The 18941-nt window shown below is 39.5% G+C and overlaps 1 protein-coding gene across 13 annotated transcripts in view; it reads left to right on the forward strand.

Moving 5' to 3' along the window:
* Positions 1–13750, forward strand: part of WAC (WW domain containing adaptor with coiled-coil) — an 81529-nt gene extending 67779 nt beyond the window's left edge. For all 13 annotated transcript variants that reach the window (XM_084875981.1, XM_084875985.1, XM_084875989.1 and 10 more), the window contains 6 exons: positions 1470–1592; positions 2818–2966; positions 7069–7190; positions 9879–10065; positions 10972–11099; positions 12268–13750. In XM_084875981.1, the coding sequence (XP_084732107.1) occupies positions 1470–1592; positions 2818–2966; positions 7069–7190; positions 9879–10065; positions 10972–11099; positions 12268–12337 (779 nt within the window). In that variant the 3' untranslated portion in view covers positions 12338–13750. The remainder of the gene's footprint in view (positions 1–1469; positions 1593–2817; positions 2967–7068; positions 7191–9878; positions 10066–10971; positions 11100–12267) is intronic.
* Positions 13751–18941: the final 5191 nt, after the last annotated feature.

Here is an 18941-nt window from a genome sequence, read left to right on the forward strand (position 1 = left end):
TCCTTGCAACCAATGGTCTTTGAACCAAGGATCATTCAGTCTGTGGGCCGACACTCTATCCAACAAGCCAAACCAACTAGTACATAAGTGCCCATTGTTTTAATATCCTTTTAATATCCACTTATAAAAGATTGTTGATTTAGGGTTTTAGTGTTAAGCTTGTCTGAAAAAGCAATCTCATTAAATAGTTAACATTTATCCAGTTAATTCTAAGTAACATAGTCATACTTTACCTATATATGAATACTTTTGTAGTGTGATTAGAAGTTCCAGTGAATACTCATTTTCCTGTTTTTTAAAAAGTGTCATAGAAGAATTTTCTTGACTGAATATCTGAATTTTAATGTAAAGGAAACTATTCTTTTCATTTATTGTAGTTTGATTAAATTTTTTGTCCTCTGCCTCAGATCATTTCATATCTCTAGAGCCATTATATTCCTCTTACTAGAGGCCTAGTGCACGAAATTTGTGTATGGAGGCTGGGTGTCCCTCAGCCCAGCCTGGACCCTCTCCAATCTGGGATCCCTCTCACAATCCAGGACTGCTGGCTCCCAACTGCTCACATGCCTGCCTGCATGATTGCCCCTAACCGGTCTGTCTGCCAGCCTGATCACCCCCTAACCACTCCCCTGGCAGCCTGATCAGAGCCTAACTGCTCCCCTGCCGGCCCAATTGCCCTAACTGTCTTCCCCTGCTGGCCTCATTCCCCCATAGTGCCCTTCCCTGCAGGCGTGGTCACCCCCAACTGTCCTACTCTGCTGTTCTGGTCACCCCTAACTTCCCTCCCTTGCCATTCTGGTTGCCTCTAACTGCCCTCCCCTGTGGGCCTGATCACCCCTAACTGTCCTCCCCTGATGGCTCAATTGCTCCTAACTGCCCTCCCCTGCCAGCCTAGTCGCCCCTAACTGTTCTCCCCCTGCAGGCCTGGCCTCCCCCAACTGCCCTCCTCTGCAGTCCTTATCCCTCCCAAATACCCTCCCTTGCAGGCCAGGTCGCCCCTAACTGCCCTCTCCTGCTGTCCCAGTCACCCCTAACTTTTCTCCCCTGCTGGCCTGGTCACCTCCAACTACCCTTCCCTGTGGGCCTGGTTTCCCTCTGCTTTCCCCTGCAGGCCTGATTGCCCCCAACTGCCCTCCCCTGCAGGCTTGATTGCCCCCAACTGCCCTCCTTGCAGGCCTGGTCCCTTCCAACTGCTCTCCTCTGCTGGCCTGATCACCCACAACTGTCCTCCCCTGCTGGCCATCTTGTGTTCACATGGGGGTGGCCATATTTGACCACACAGGGGCAGCCATCTTGTGTGTTGAAGTGATAGTCAATTTGCATATCAGGCTTTTATTATGTAGGATGTAACAGACTTTTATTTTGAGAGTTCTGATTTGAAACATTCCAGTTTTGTCTTAGTTCTTTGATTTTCAAGTTGTTACTATTGCTTCTGTTTTATTTGAATTTACGATACAATATGTTTTTAGTTCTTACAGCAGCTGTGACACAAGCATCATTGCAGTCTATAATCCATAAGTTTCTTACTGCTGGACCATCAGCTTTCAACTTAACTTCTCTGATTTCTCAAGCTGCTCAGCTCTCTACACAAGGTATGCATATTCTTAGATATTATTCTCTCTCTCTCTCTCTCTCTCTCTCTCTCTCTCTCTTTTTAAGTCTTTGAGCTGATTTACTACAACAATTTTATGCTTGATTTTTCATTACTATATATAGAGTAGTATTTTTATTTACTCTTTTCTTTTAGATGAAACAAGATTTGACATCTTATAATTGCTGTCAACTCTATAAAATAGTGTATATTTCATGCTGAATTTATGGTGCTGATGAGATATTTTTATTTCAAAGCTAAAAGCAAATTATTATATGCCCTCAATTTTTGTGAAATGTTGAGTGTATCTTTTAAGTAGCTACTATCCCACTTTCCCATGAAGTTTTTTTGGGTTTTTTTTTTTTTTTTTTTTGGTTTTTTAATCCTTACCTGAGGATATTTTTCCAATTATTTTTAGGGAGAGTGAAAGAGAATGGGAAAGACAGAAATATCGATGTGAGAAACACATTGGTTGCCTCCTCCACACCCCCTGACCCCACTGGTGCATGAATCGGTGCACTAGGCCTCTAGTGTACTTTATAAAAGAAGTTTTTTTATATTCAGAAGTATGATCTTGATTTGTTTGGGAGAATACTAGTCATTAAAAAAAAATTCAAGAGAGAAGCCTGAACCAAAGTACGTGCTCTAGACTGGATTCAAACCTGGGACCTTTCGGTCTTCAGGCCAATGTTCTGTTCACTGACTCAAACCATCTAGAGCCTCCATGAAGTTTTTTAATGGGAAGAGATAAATACAGGAACAAAAGAGAAATAAAAGGGTCACTTTGACTTCTCCCTCATCCCCAACTCAAAAAGCTAATAAATTGTGCAGGAATAACTAGTCTAAAATTGAAGTATAATAGTGGGAAGACTTTTACAATGGTCTAGTTAGCCTAGTGAGGCAGGAGACTAAGGGGAAAACTGACCTTAAATGTAGAATAAGAAATAAGAATGGTGAGAATGCCTTACATGTGAGAATAGGTCCAGCCTTAAAAAGAGAGGCCACACTGGGTATGTGCTTAATCTGTAACACACAGCTCATTTAGTAAATGTGGCCCCCAGTGAGTATCTCACATTCTGACTCTGAAAAGATGAGTGTTTTCTAGCAGGGTAGTGGAGGTGAGGGGGAAGTGGGTTTGGGGGGGGTGGGGGGAGCAGGTAGAGAGGTGCAAAGTTCTCCAAACATGTTTTTATTTATTTGAACTTAATTGCTTCATAATTTTGCAGCCCAGCCATCTAATCAGTCTCCAATGTCTTTAACGTCTGATGCATCATCCCCAAGATCCTATGTGTCTCCAAGAATAAGCACACCTCAAACTAACACAGTCCCTATCAAACCTTTGATTAGTACTCCTCCTGTTTCATCACAACCAAAGGTATGTTGTCTTTGAGGGAAATTTAGAAAAGAAACTTGGAAAAGCAAGTTTTATAATGTTTTAGAATCTATTATAGAAAAAGCACTGGGAGAATGAAGTGGAGTGAATGACAGGTAACTATTATACAAATAGATGCAGGTTGGAATCAGTTAATTGATGGATAGAGAAGGAAATTGCATCTGTGCTACTTTTATGCACTGATACTTTTACTGGTTTTGGGATTTGTGACATGGAGAGCTAGATAAAGAAGGGTATACTAATAATTGACTCTTAATATTTGTAGAATTTTCAAACTCTAAAAGATATGAGAAAACATGTTTTTTATGTCTTTTTCCCCTGTACTTTCATTCCACACATGAGTCAGTTTCTGTGCTAAGAGCTTTGTATGTATTATATTTAACTTCCACCTCATGAGAATCGAATATTTGCCTCAATTAAAAAATAAAAAAATTAAGCCTTCGGTTAAATATGAGCTGTTTAAAATTTTATGCCAAAGAATTCTTTATTCAAATAACATCGTAAGCAAAGCTGAAAGGTTCAACAAAACATAGCTTTAAGTTGATAGTAGGCCAGATTTTAGGTCTTTTTTTAATGCTTAAAACTTATACCAGGATGATCTCATAAAAGTGAATAATGATGGCTAAAACAGTAAATTGTCAAAATTAGCATTTCAAATACTTTATATCAGTTTTTTACATTAAAAAATTTTTTCAAGTTGTTTTCAAAAATAAGTGGACATTCAGTGTTTCATAGATCTTAAGAAAATCTACATATATATAAAAGCCTAATATGCTAAGTTATTGGACTATTTGACCAGTCACTATGATGCACACTGACCACCAGTGGCAGACACTCTGACTGGTAGGTTAGGTTGCTGTTGGGGTCTGGCTAGTAGGGACTGGGCAAGATGGGCCGGACACGCCCCAGAACCCCCTCATGGTCCCTTCCCAGCCCCGATCATGCACTATTGGGATCCCTTGACCTGGTCTGCTCCCTCTCGCAGTCTGGGACCCCTCTGGCGATATAAAATGACCAGAATGGGCCAAAAGACACGGCAAAGTAATTTTGCTTCATGATAACGCACCATCACACACCTCAAAACCAGTTAAAGACACAAAAAGATCTTGTCTGGGAAGTATTAACCCACCTGCCATATTCACCACACCTTGCTCCTTCAGATTACCACTTGTTCCAATCAGTGGCACAAGCGCTTTCTGAGCAGCACTTCAAAAGAAGTGGACAACTGGGTCTCTGAATGATTTGCCTCAAAGCAAGAAAAGTTCTATTGGGACAGTATCCACAAATTACCTGAAGGATGGGGGAAATGTGTAGCTACCCTGTTTCCCCGAAAATAAAACAGTGTCTTATATTAATTTTTTCTCCAAAAGTTGTGCTAGGTCTTATTTTCAGGGGATGTCTTATTTTTCCATGCGCTAGGTCTTATTTTCAGAGGATGTCTTATTTTCGGTGAAACACAGCAGTGATGGACATTACTTTGAATAAAGCACTTTTGATGTTTTTATTGAAATTACCATGTTTAACCAGTACACCTTGTAGTTTTATGACCATTTTATTGTACAAAGAAATTAGATTCAGGTCTCAAATCTTGACTCTCTTCTAACTATATGATCTTTGGAAACTCATTCTATATTTTTTAATCTCTAGATTTTATGGTGTTTAAGTTTATTACTGTATTTTCCAGCGTATAAGATGACTTTTGAAACGAAAAAAAGTCAACCAAAAATCGGGGGCCATTCATTAAAAATTTAATTTAAAAAAGAACTGGTGTTGCCTCGGAAGTGGGAGGTAGTCTTATACAGCCAGAAAATTTTTAACAGCTCATATTTAACCAAAGGCTTAATTTTCTTTCAGTTTTAACTGTAAAATTAGGGGGTCGTCTTATACGCCGGAAAATACGGTACCTATATTTGGAGGGTTATGTGAATTTGGGGACCTAAGTGACAGTACTTTATATAACTAATTATTCACAGTTAGCTGCTGTTCAAAATATTAAATGGAGCCTTGGCTGGGTGGCTCAGTTGGTTAGACTGTCGTCCTGACATGCCAAGGTTGTAGGTTTGATGCCTGGTCAGGGCACATACAAGAATCAACCAATCCTATATAAAAAAGAGGTAATATGCAAATTGACCCTCACATCCTCACAAGATTGCTGCCTACGACCAGGATGGCAGGAGGGTTAGTGAGGGACAACCAAACAACTGAACAGCAGGCTGCATGGGGTGACCAGGCTAGCAGGAGGGTCATTAGGGATGACCAGGCTGAGCAGGGGGGAGGGGGGGGGGACACAGTTGGGGGCAACCAGGCCATCGGAGGTGCAGGGCGTTTTGGGGTGATTAGGCTGGTGGGCGAAGTGAGGGGCAACTAGGCGGGGGGGGGGGGGGGGGGGGAAGCAGTTGTAGGTGACCAGGCCAGCGGGGAGGATGGAGGGGGGTGCGTAGTAAAGGGTGACTAGGCTGGAGGGGGTGCTGTTAGGAGCAAACCAAATCAACAAGGAGGGGACAGTTGCAGGGGCATCAGGCCAGCGTACAAAGGCAGTGAGGGGCAATCAGGCCAGGGGCTGGGCAGTTAGGAGCGACCAGGAAGGGAAGCAGGCCAGCATGTGAGCGATTAGGAGCCAGTGATCCAGGATTGTGAGAGGGATGTCCCAGATAGGAAAGAGTACGGACCGGGCTGAGGGAACCCTCCGATCCCCCACTCCCCTCCTCCTGTGCGCGAATTTCATACACCTGACCTTTAGTGAGTGTATAAATAAGTGGAACAACAAATTAATGTTTCTCTTCCTTCTCATCTAATCCTTCCTTTTCTCCCTCCACCCTTTTCTCTCCACTCCTTCTATCTCTAAAATAAAAACTAAAAACTAAAATATTAAATGGAAAATTCCAGGAATAAACACTTTGCAAGTTAAATTGCATCCCATTCTGAGATCACTATCGTATTTCATCCAACCCTGAACTTAAATCAGCCCTTTGTCCAGTATATCTATGTTGTATAAATTACCTGGCCATTTAGTCACTTAGTAGCCATCTCAATTACCAGAGGGGGTGTACATTCACATAACTTATTAGAATATATTATAATTATCCTATTATATTATTAGTTATTGTTGTTTATTTCTTACCATGCCTGATTTATAAATTAAACTTTTTATCATAGATATGCACATATAGAAAAAGGCAGTATAAACAGTACTACCTGCTTAACATAGTCAATTGATTATTTAATGAAACCACTTTTACTGTAGGCTAATTGATATAAAACAAGAGTTATGTTTCTGTCAACTTTTAATGAAATGACATTGAACAAAATGATGTTATTTGAGGACCTGCTATATATGTGGTTTGCAGGCCTCTATTGGTGGGGTGGGGGGTGGTCTTGGGTCATATCCCCTGAGGATAGGTAGAAAGACTATTATATATATTGCTACTGTCAATTGTTAATAAGAGAATGGTATGCTAAGTGTCCAGTCATCCAGTTAATTGTTCAACCAATCAAAGCGTAATATGTTAATGATATGCTAAGGCTGTTCAACTGCTTGCTAAGATGTGCCCTGACCACCAGGGGGCAGAAGCTCTGACCAGGTCAGCTTGCTGCTGGGGTCTGGCTGATCAGGACTGAGCCAGATGGTTCTGACATTCCCTGGAGCCCTCTGATGGTTCCCCCCACTGGCCAACGTCCCTCCCTGGCCTTGATTGTGCACTGGTGGGTTCCCTTCACCTGGCCTGCACCCTCTTGCAATCTGGGATCTCTTGTCAGAGAACTGGTTTCAGACCCACAGCAGAATGACTGCTGGCTTTGACATGCACTGTCCACCAGGGGGCAAATGCTCAATCAGGACATCCCCTGAGGGCTTCCAGATTACAAGAGGGCTTAGGCTGGGCTGAGATACACACCTCCTGCAAGTGCACGAATTTCATGCACCGGGCCTCTAATTATGAAACAATTTAGGACAACTCGATCTTAAAAAACACTGAAGAATGAATGTAACTGGGAAGTTTTATTGATAGAACTTTTGCTTTGATTTCGTTTCCCTGCTATTTGTCATTGTGATAGAACTCTGTCTCACCAGATTCTGACATTTCAGGTTACTACTCCTATCGTTAAGCAAGGACCAGTTTCACAATCGGCCACACAGCAGCAGCCTGTAATTGCTGACAAACCACAAGGTCACGATCCTGTTTCCCCTCGAAATCTTCAGCGCTCAAAGTAAGTTGATGTTATGTGTTGAGACAACATTATTTTTTCCTTAAATATGTCATACTGCATTGTTCAAATATTATAAATATATATACTACTATATGATATAATTTGATCTTGAAAGAATCCATGGATAACCTAACTTTTTATGTATTACTAAATTTACAAAGGCAGTCTGTAGCAATTAGATTGTTGGGTAGAAAAGCCTGGGTTATTTTGAGAAAGGTCATTCTTTAGTATTTCACTGAGTAGAATATGATGGGAGTAACAATATGTAAAACATGCACAAAGAGGGCACATGGTTATATAATACTTTATTTGTTGGAAATGAGACATTTTTAACCTCCTCATAGCAGTTTTAGATTGGAGTGTATTGATGACTCCAGAATCTCACATCTAAAACTTGGGCTGGTGTTGCCAATGGTGTGTGTTAGTCAAGCTTTCCTCTTAACTTCAACTCTGCTCCTATAAGGATTACTTGTCATATAGAGCTGTAGTGTGTTGTCACTTTTCTTTGTTAAATGAACAAATACAACTTTAAATGATTTTCATTTGATTGATTTTCCTGTTTTTATTTCTTGCTATGAGGTGGCAAAATAATTCAACTGTTGAGAACTTAACACATCCAAATGAGAGTTGTCCCCTTCAAAACATCACCTTGGCAAGCTGTGTACTTACTCCAGCAATGTTGCTATTGCTCAGAACATTTTTGGGAAATTCTTCTTTTAAATTGTCTTTAGAGGCTGCAGTATTATTTTAAGTATCCTCAGTGATGAAAACTCTTCATCCTTTGGGAGATTGAGTTTTTGGAAATAACTGAAATTCATTCAGAGCCAAGTCTGATGAAGCAGGTAGGAAATAACCAACGTGGGTGACTAAATTTTTTATTCTCACCACCTTATCCCTAAACCCTAGCCTAAGCTATACAGTTTTAAACGAATAGCCCTAGCCGGTTTTGTTCAGTGGATAGAGCATTAGCCTGCGAACTGAAAGGTCCCTGGTTCGATTCTGGTCAAGGACACATGCCCAGGTTGGGGGCTCGATCCCCAATGGGGGACTTGCAGAGGCAGTCAATCCATGATTCTCTCTTGTCATGATGTTTCCATTCTTCTCTCCCCCTTCCTTCCTCTGAAATCAATAAAAAAAAATAATAATAATTTTAAAAAATAAGAGAAATAACCAATTTCAGAGTATTCCATTTTTGGTCTTATTTTGCCACTAAACTCATTCATTGCTATCCAATAAAATGCCTGTATTTTGCTTCTCATTATTTTACCCTCTGTTTCAGTACTCTGTTCTGATGTTAATCAAGAGCAATATATCTTTTTCCCCTCCTTATCTACATGTATTTAAGATATAATATTCATGTGTGCATTGTATCTATAATTGTTAAAATGTGACCATGTAGCCATGGCTGGTGTCTCTCAGTTGTTAGAGGGTTGGCCCTCCTTTCCACTCTCTAAAAATCAATGGGAAAAATGGGTGAAGATTAACAAAACAAGCAAACAAAAAAAAAATGTAACCATTTCTTGGTGATATCCTTATTAGTGTTTATAGTATACAAAGATGATGTTATTTTAAATTTGTCTCTGACATTAGTTTTAAAGGGGCTTTCCCCCAAAAAAGTATATTAAGGAATATATTATATAAATGTTCTTAGAATTTTTAAATTCTGTTAATCTTCTACACTAAGAAAAGAGAAACATTCCACCAGCCAATTGGAGTGAATATGTAAATTAACCCAACCAAGATGATGGCAGCCACAGAGTTAAAGCGAGCAGGAGGCTTGGGTTGCTCGCAGCGATGGAGGAGCCAAGCTTTCCTCCTGCCCTGGTCGTTTCTGGCCTCCGTTCAAGGCTACAAAGTTTCAATTAAAGAAGATAAAATCACAGATACCAAGGCCTCCGTTTGAGCGCCAGGGGCGTGGCTGTCCTGCAAACCACCACAGGCCCCTTGCCCAGGTTGCTCCACGTCCCAAGGGAACCCCCACCCTGATCCAGGACACCCTTCAGGGCAAACCAGCCGGGGAGAGCAGTTGGAAGGGACCAGGCCTGCAAGGAAGGGCAGTTGGCGGGGACCCAGGTCTTTAGGGAGAGCAGTTGGGGGGGGACCAGGCCTGTAGGGGAGGACAGTTAAGGGCAATCAGGCTGGCAGAGAGTAGTTGGGCATCAGTCAGGCTGGCACAGGAGTGGTTAGGAGGTGATCAGGCTGGCAGGCAGAAGTGGTTAGTGGCAATCAGGAAGGCAGACAGGCGAACAGTTGGGAGCCAGCAGTCCTGGATTGTGAGAGGGTTCCCAGATTGGAGATGGTGCAAGCTGGACTGAGGGACACACCTACCCCTGCATGAATTTCATGCACTGGGCCTCTAGTGTATATATATATATAAACGGCTAGTATGCAAAGTGTCCCTTTTGGGAGTTCGATTGCTCACTATGATGTGCACTGACCACCAAGGGGAGGAGGGGGGCAGGGGCATGGAATGAAAGGAGGCCCCAGCCAGCAGCCAGAAGGCCTCGGATGGTCCAGGCCTAGGGATCCTATCCATGCACAATTTCGTGCACCAGGCCTCTGTGTTAAAATAACATTTTTCTTAGGTATTTGGGTATCTTGAATGGAAGGTACCGACAGACAATATCTAAGAAACCCTAAAACTGTTTGTAGATATATACTTCACATTCAATTCTGTTTTCTCTTCAGTAGCCAGAGAAGTCCATCACCTGGTCCAAATCATAGTTCTGGAAGTAATGCGTCAAATGCAGCAGTAGTACCACAGAATTCATCTACCCGAACTACATGCTCATTAACACCTACGCTAGCAGCACATTTCAATGAAAATCTCATAAAACATGTTCAAGGATGGCCTGCAGATCATGCAGAAAAGCAGGTATGTTACATGATTCACAGTAGATGTTTTACCTTTGGATAACTAAAATATATAATTTAAATTCTACCTTTAAGAAATCTGATCTGGACTGCTATATTCAAGCTATATTTAAAGCAACTAATTTCTAAATAGGTTGTCTATTTTATAAAATATTTTATATATACTTACCTAGAGATTGGTTTAACATAAAGTAATTTAATATAATTATCATTGTAGCCCCCAAGTACTAAGCATTTTGTTGTGTACCAAGTGCTTTGTTTTTTCCACTTAAAACTGCTAACGAGCCATAACAGGTTTGGCTCAGTAGTAGAGTGTCAGCCTGTGGACCAAACACAGCTGAGATATCTCACCAGGACTCAAGTTGCTGTCTGTGGGTGCCTAGCCAGCCCTTTCGCGCCCCTGCCCCTCCTACCAGTCTCTATGCAGTCTCTACCCTCGGTCCTTGGGTATCAGAGTTCTCTCCTGCCTGCAGGAGTTTTTCATTGATTCTTCATGAAGCCTTTCCATATTTCAGTTGTAATTCCAGCTTGTTCCTGGGAGCGTGTTCATTCGTGCAGCATCCTCCTACTCTGCCGCTCTTTTTAATCTCTCGCATTTCTGTGACTTTACAGGGGTCCTCAAACTTTTTAAAGTGGGGGCCAGATCACGGTCCCTCAGAGAGCTGGAGGGCCGGACTATCTGAACTACTAATTCCTACTGTAACACCTTGGCTGCGCTCACTGCCCAAAAAACCTGGCGGGCAGGATCAGACTCCCCTGGGGGCTGCATGTGGCCCGGGGGCCGTAGTTTGAAGACCCCTGTAGGAAAATGATTATTCTGCAATCTTGGTGTAAAGTTCTCCTAAAAAATTTAATGTTTTATTTTTTATATGTGACTTATATTTTATGTGGTTTTCTGTAATTATAGGCATCAAGATTGCGAGAAGAAGCCCATAACATGGGGAGTGTTCATATGTCAGAAATTTGTACTGAATTAAAAAATTTAAGATCTTTAGTCCGAGTATGTGAAATTCAAGCAACTTTGAGAGAGCAAAGGTAAGTTTTTTGCTGAAATAATTTTTGTTTCTTAGAAGTCAGACTGAAGTAATTACTTAAAAAGTGAAGTTAGATAGCAACTAATTATAAAGGGTCACTCTTGAATTGAGGGGACTTAACTATTGCCCAGGGTATTTATTTCAGGTGAAATTTCATATTACTATTTACATTATGCTAGTATCATCAATAGATTCTTGGACATAACATTAGGAATATAGTTTTCAGCTGGTTCAATGACATACCTGTTTTCACCTAAACTCTTATTGTCTCATTTTTTAAACACCTGGTACAAAATTGAAGACAAACTTTAAATGGCTTCACATCCTGTTTGTATAAAGTAGAGTTAAACTTCTCATGAAACCACGCATATTTAGTAAAATACCAAGTTGGGGTTTATAGTACACTTGGAAAAATTGAGTTTTTATCTATGTCTCAGTTTCTAAAATATGTGGAGGCAGTTTTTGAATATCAACTGGGATTTTTTTATTCTAAGATTGCTCTGAATAGAGCTCTTACATAAAGCTTAATTTCATTTTGGTTTGCTAGACAGATGATTTAGCTTTTAAGAAATTATACTATTCCTTATTGCGATTTATTAAAAGAGAAAACCCAGTCAAATATCAAGCCAGTATAGGAAACATTTTATGAAGTTTATGGAAATTTGGTTAGCTGTGGCATTTGGGTTTATTTTTTTGTTTTAAATATACATGTCTGTGGGACTTGACTTGGCTCCATTTTTATGAATTTACATTTATATTGAAAATTATTCAAAAAATTAGTTTGTTGCATCTAGTTAATTCCATCGTTATTATACTTACTATATTTTAGTACAGAAAACAATATAGGCTTATCTCATGTTCACTATCTACTGCCTTTTTGTATGTGTGATGATACAGTAAACACTATGTTTTAAATCAATTGTTATATTCAAATTAATTATTGAGAAATTGTTTGACAAATAGAAAACATTCTAACTTTTGTCATTCTTATACAATATATTATGTAAAATATATTTAATGATTGTCTTAACTATAGACTTAACGGTTTTTAATTATTTTTGTCTTAACTAGTAACTGGTTTTTTAAAAGATAATTTTGTTGTTAGAAGTTTGGTTTTTCTGTAACATTTATATGACCACACAGTTCTAATGCCTTCTTATTTTTTTCAGGATACTATTTTTGAGACAACAAATTAAGGAACTTGAAAAGCTAAAAAACCAGAATTCCTTCATGGTCTGAAGATGTGAATAATTGCACATGGTTTTGAGTACAGGAACTGTAAATCTATTGCCCAATCTTAACATTTTTGATCTGCATTTAAGTAGACTTTGGACCGTTAAGCTGGGCAGAGGAAATGACAAGGGGACTGAGGTCTGTGAGAGTTGATTCAGTGGAAAGAGACAAGACTGATGTAAAACCCTTGAAATGTAGATTTAATGTAGATGTATTCTTCACGTTGTAAATATGTTTTGTAGAGTGAAGCCATGGGAAGCCATGTGTAACAGAGCTTAGACATCCAAAACTAATTAATGCTGAGGTGGCTAAATACCTAGCCTTTTACATGTAAACCTGTCTGCAAAATTAGCTTTTTTAAGAAAAGAAAAAAAAATGGAGGGGGGGGGTTTAATTTATCATTCAGAAATCTTGCATTTTCAGAAATTCAGTGCAAGCGCCAGGCGATCTGTGTCTAAGGAGATACAATTTTGAACCATATGGGCAGTGTATAAAATATCATGAAACAACTATTTCCACACTTGCACCTGATCAAGAGCAGTGCTTCTCTGTTTTTTTTTTTTTTTTTTGCAGAGAAATGTTTTTTCATTTTCGATGTGTTCCATTTTCCTCTGAAATACTTGATTTGATTTTATCCATTTTTTAAGGCTCCTCTTTTTTCTCCTTTCTTAAGGCACTGTTGCTATGGCACTTTTCTATAATCTTTTCATTCCTGTGTACAGTAGCTTAAAATTGCAGTGATTGAGCATAACCCACTTGTTTGTATAAATTATTGAAATCCATTTGCACCCTGTAAGAATGGAATGGACCTAAAAGTACTGCTGGACGTGAGTGTGTGCTGAATTACATTGATTGCTCAAATGTAAGGAAATGCCCAGTGAACATGGTTGTGGAGGGGAAAGAGGAAACAAAGCTAGTCAGATGTGAATTGTATCTGTTGTAATAAACATGTTAAAACAAATAAAATGTTATTTTTCTTTTCCTTTGGTCAAATGCATATTAGAATTTGAACTACCTGGGGATTCTTTATCAGAACTATTCTTGTTGAATATTTATACTTAATTGAAATAAGTCCTTAAAGAAGGTTTCGTTTAAAGCAGATGAACAGGAACTGTGTATAAGATATTTAATGAAATATGAAATTCAACAAGAATGATTAAGTCACTTCCCAAGTGGTTGTCATTTGTTAAATCCTGGTTTACTTGTCTTGCTATTATGACATTTCATTTTGAAGGATGTTTGTGTTGTAGCTAACTGTTCAAGTCTGGTGCTGACTGCTGTTCTTAGCCATCACAAAACGCTAAATTTGTGTAATTGGAGCTTCCTACTGTTAGCTGGAAATGGTGGAGAAGCTCAGCTTTGTATATTGTTTTCCTAAAGTATATTAAAATAAAAAAAGAAACTATTGCTACTATAAAATTACCTTGGCTTTTTTTTTTCTCTGTTAAAATATTGGTCAGCTGGCCTTAGCATGACACTGCCAGTATTATATCAAGTCACAAGGGTTTCTTTATGCAGGAAAAAAAAAAATCTTAATTTCAAAATCTTATCCAATTTTAGAGCCTATTTTTCCTGTTGAGGCAGATGTGTTTCATGTGCTTTCAGAGAACTGCCAGCACCAAGGGCTTATTTTGTGATGTGAGACATTATGTTATTACATTCTTGGGATACTAAAATTTTGAAATTGCTCTCGTTGCTTTAAGCATACTTAAGGTATAAAAGATAATGCTCAAACTTTTAAATAATTTAAAAAGTAAACTGTAAGAGATAATATGGATGATATTTCCAAAAATACAAAGGTATTCCAGTATAATTAAGAGGAATTAGAATCTGATACTGGAAACTAATTTTTTTTATTGTAACTTGAGCATAACATGTAAGAAGAACCAAATGTCCTAAGTTATATCATCATGAAATGTTTATACCTATGAGATTGTTAATATTTGCTGGACTTGATTAGTGCATGTAAATGAAACTCCGAAGAGAACTATGTTAAGCTAGAACCCTTATTAATGTAGTCCTGTATGGTTCAAGGATAGGAATAAGCAATTATGTGATAAGCAAAGGTTTCCTGATCAGATGGTAACTCATATAAAAGATGCCTGATTTGAAATTTCCTGGTGAATTTTTAAACTTAGAAAATTAAATTTTTTGTAGTCTATTTTTACAATATTTGAATCACTTATTCTATAAAAAAATATTTTAAATATTGCACTTTAATACATGGTGTCCAGCAACTAACCTTCTTGAGGTAACCAGGGACAGTTTCTAAAAATAGACATAGTATCAGAGAATATGTGGGCACCTTGATTCAAATAATTTGAGAATGGAAATATGAATAGCCCCTAGGAAACCTCAGGGTTTTAATTTTTGTTTTAAAAGGGTCAGATTCAAACTCTATTGTTATAAAATATTTTGTGAAGGTGGGTCTGTTAGAATGTGGGTCTTTACCCTGAAGAACCAGCTTCCCTACTATTTTTTCTATGTAGTTCAACTTTTCATTTTAAAACTTGGACTATATTTCCAGATTTTTAACACCCTGAAAATTCCCATGCTTCAGCTCTTTTTTAAAGATATCAGGCTTTTAATAGCCCAAATGAATGATTTTATCTTCTAATTTTATATGTCTGTTTCACACTTGTAATATATTGGAAAGGCGGTGCTTAAAACTTTGCAAAGAATGAATTGTTACCCCATTTCAAAAATAACCTATTGTTCTGTTTAAACAGCCTTAGCTTTAAGGGTTTATTTCCCCAGGGGTGGGGGCAGAGCGTGAAGGAAGTCACTCTGCAAATCAGAACTGTTATAGTTCTGATTTGGACTTACATCAGGACTTAATACTGCTGTATTTAGATATGGGGTTTGAATATACGGATTTCAATACCTGTAAATACGGATATATCTTGTATTTGTACTGAAGTGTACAAAATTACACTAAAAAGTAATAAATATGTTTTGACTATATTGTGCGGTTATTTCAGAATAGTCTGTTTTGAAAGTCTTAGAATGCATAATTTGCATTTTTTTAAAAATCAGATCACTGCTAGAATTTTTAATAGTTGTATTGGTTGCAATATAATTTCTTAATTGCAGTATTTTAATAAATATTTTGGCTTAAAAGTTGGGATTCTTTAGATCCTGTTCTAATTTACTGTACACATTTGTCCTCTTGATTTTTGAACTTTGGGAGTGCCTTAAAATGCAGTCTGCCTAGGCAATCTCATCCAGGCTCTTGACTTTAAGAACCCCACTTTAAGGTCACCTTCATTCCAGTTATCTAGTCTTGATCTATTCTTTGAGCTCTCAAACAGCAGTCTATTTAGATATGTGATTTAACATTGTTAATTCTCTAAAATAGAGCTCAATTTGTGCTTCAGACTTTATTCTCTAGAATTCCCATTTTCATTAATTGGCTCAAGACACAAATGGAGGAGTCGTCATTTATTTTTTTCCCCTCTTAACTCCCTCACCCTATATCTAAACCATCAAGATCTGCCTTAAAAACATATTTGGATCTGTAGCTTCTCACCATTTTTCATGTTTACCACTCCAATGCAATCTACAATCATCTTTGAATTAGACCACTGCTACAATCTCCTTATCTTTCTTTTCGCTTCTCTTAACTCAGCACTACAATCACATTCACGTCTATTCTCCACATAGTCACCAGAGTGAAATATAAATCTCATTCTTTTTACAATCCAGTAATTTAATGCTCAGGACAAAATTCGAAGCTCCTTCTGTGGTTTACATGTTTAATCCCCTAAGTTACATCACCACAATTGCGTTTACTAGTTTCTACCTTGCATTGTAGCTCCACCTCAGGGTTTTTCCATTTTCTCTGACTGGCTGTGAATTTCTTTTCTTTGAGACTTGCACAGCTTGCTACCCATTCAGTCTCTTCTCACATGTCACCTCAAAGAAGATTTTCCTGATCTAAAGGGGCACCATCACTATTTCTTCACTGTAGTTTTCGTCAAACTGTACTCCATAAATACATGAATGAATTATAAATACTAAATACAAAATTTAAGAAAATTTACAAAGTTTACTGAAAAGTTTTCAAATCTCAATTTTGTCCTATGAGGAGATAGGAACAGCAACTAGCTTTTAATTTCTTTTAAGTTATTGCATTTTACTATTGCTTACCAAAACCTAACTGCAAGTCTGTTTTAATTGTTATCATTATGTGGTCTCTAATAATTAAGAGCTTCCTGTGAACACATTTTATGAGTAAGGAAAACAATAAGAAGCAAGATGCTACTTCTGATTAATAAGTGTGGGGAGATAGACCAGCAGGACCTGTCCCTGCTTCTGAAGGGCAGTGTTGGGTGAATTGTGTGGGTTAGGAACTATGCCCTGGTTTCACAAGGTAGGATGCTTTGATAATCCCATATCCTTGGTTCACATATTGCTTTGATATCCAATCAGGCCTTTGACTAATTTTTAGGATGGAGAATAGGCAGGAAACACTGTTGAATCATGTTCTAAGATGTGTCACTAATAGAACATTGGTACTGCACGTGCCCATCATATGGAAAATGGCTGAGATTGTGAATTTTCTGCTTTTGTGAAGATTAAAGATGGACAGGCAAAAACATTCTTATAAAATTTTAAGGTGCCTGTTAATTTCCCAATTACATCAGTCTGGGGTATGTTAGGATTACAATAGTTGTCTTTTTTTTTTTTTTTTTAGGTACAATTTTCATTTATTTTTCCCCTAGAGGACTTTTCTTCACTCCTTCAAGACTTAGCATAGCTCCTTACATGCACTTTGGTGGAGGTCGTGGGGTAGCACCCACAGGTCTAAATCGAGGTAGGAGTGTTTGGTCCTTATGGGCTTCAGGAGAACGATTCTTGACTACCTTACTGTGAATGGCACAGCACATACAGTAATGTGGTTTCACATACAGATTGGGAAGCACATAGGCGTCGAAGACACTTGCTTTGGAGATGTCCCTAATGGCTCTACTATGTTCAAATGACAAACTTCTTAATGGGCATGCACCAGGCGCATTGGTGCAATGAATAGGCTGCACAGGGCCTCAGCCTTTTTTGACATGACCATTATTACTTCTTGGTCATCTTGGAAACCGACAATTTTCTTTCCTTATTTACGTAGTTTCAGGGTTATTACCTTACATGAGAAAGGCAGGAAGCAAGGACAATAATTTTTGTCTCCTGTATTGTATATCCCCATCAACTAGAAAAATTAACACAAAGTGTGTACTCAAAATATTTTTGCATGAAATAAGTATACATTTTAAATATAAGATAACTCAATTTTGTATTTAAACATTTTAAACATATATATATATATATATATATATATATATATATATATAAATTTTTATTTCAAGGAGGAAGGGAAACAGAAACATCAATGATAGAATCATTGATTGGCTGCCTCCTGCACACCCCACACACTGGGGATCAAGCCCACAACCCTAGTATGTGCCCTGACCAGGAATAAGACCATGACCTCCAAGTTCATAGGCTGACACTCAACTACTGAGCCATGCCAGTCGGGCAAAATAATTTTTAAGATCATGACTAAAAAGCTCCAATTCTTAAAATGCCAATGCAATCTCAGGCTACATCTCTATACTTGTTTCACCAGCTCAAGAATTCCAAAGATGCTATGTAAAATACTGATAATGGATGCAGGTTAAGATAGCTGATATCCCCTATCCATAATAAAGAGCTAATATGCAAATGGTTGTCACTCTGTAATGGCTCGCACTCAACAATGGGAGAGAGGAATGGGGACAGCCAGGCTGCAGCCTGAGAGAGGAACAAGCCGCACACTCTGCCATCCTGGACACCAGCAGCTGCGCCTGTGCCTTCGGCCTGGGAGAGGGACAAGCTACCTGCCCTGCAGTCCCAGGTGCCAGTGGCTGTGGCTGTGGCTGTGTCTGCGCCTGTGGCCTGGGAGAGGGACAAGCTGCCCGCCCTACAGTCCCAGGTGCCAGTAGCTGTGCCTGCACCTGTAGTCCAGGAGAGGAGCAAGCTGCTCACCCCATGGTCCTGGGCACCAGTGGCTGGGGCTGCAGCCCAGGAGAGGTACAAGCCACCTGCACCATAGTTCCAGGCACCAGCGGCTGCTTCTATGGCATGGGACAAGCCACCTGCCCTGTGGTCTCAGGTGCCAGTGGCTGTGCCTGCTCCTGCAGCCCAGGAAAGGGACAAGCCACCTGCCCCGTGGTTCTGGGTGCCATCGCCAATGGCTACGGCCCAGGTGAAGCTGCCTGCCGGTGGTCCCCTGCAGCTGCGGCCAGCCCAGGCAAAGCTGGCTTGGGTCCTGGGTGCCTGTGGCCAGCCAGAGGGAGGGAAACCCGTGTACTGGGTACCTGCAACAGGCCAAAGGAGGGAATCCTGGGTCCCGGGTGTGGGGTAAGGCAAAGATGGTTAGGGGTGATCAGGCCAGCAAGGGAGAAGTTAGGGGCAATCAGGCAGTCAGGCAGAGGTGGTTAGGAGCCATCTGGCAGACAGAAGGATTAGGGGCAATCAGGCAGGCAGGTAGGTGAGTGGTTAGGAGCCAGTGGTTCCAGATTGCAAGAGGCAGTCGGACATCCCCGAAGGGATCCCGGATTGGAGAGGGTGCAGGCCA

The sequence above is a fragment of the Pipistrellus hanaki genome (genome assembly GCF_964339955.1).
Source record: "Pipistrellus hanaki genome assembly, chromosome: 1".
Classification (NCBI taxonomy): Eukaryota; Metazoa; Chordata; class Mammalia; order Chiroptera; family Vespertilionidae; genus Pipistrellus; species Pipistrellus hanaki.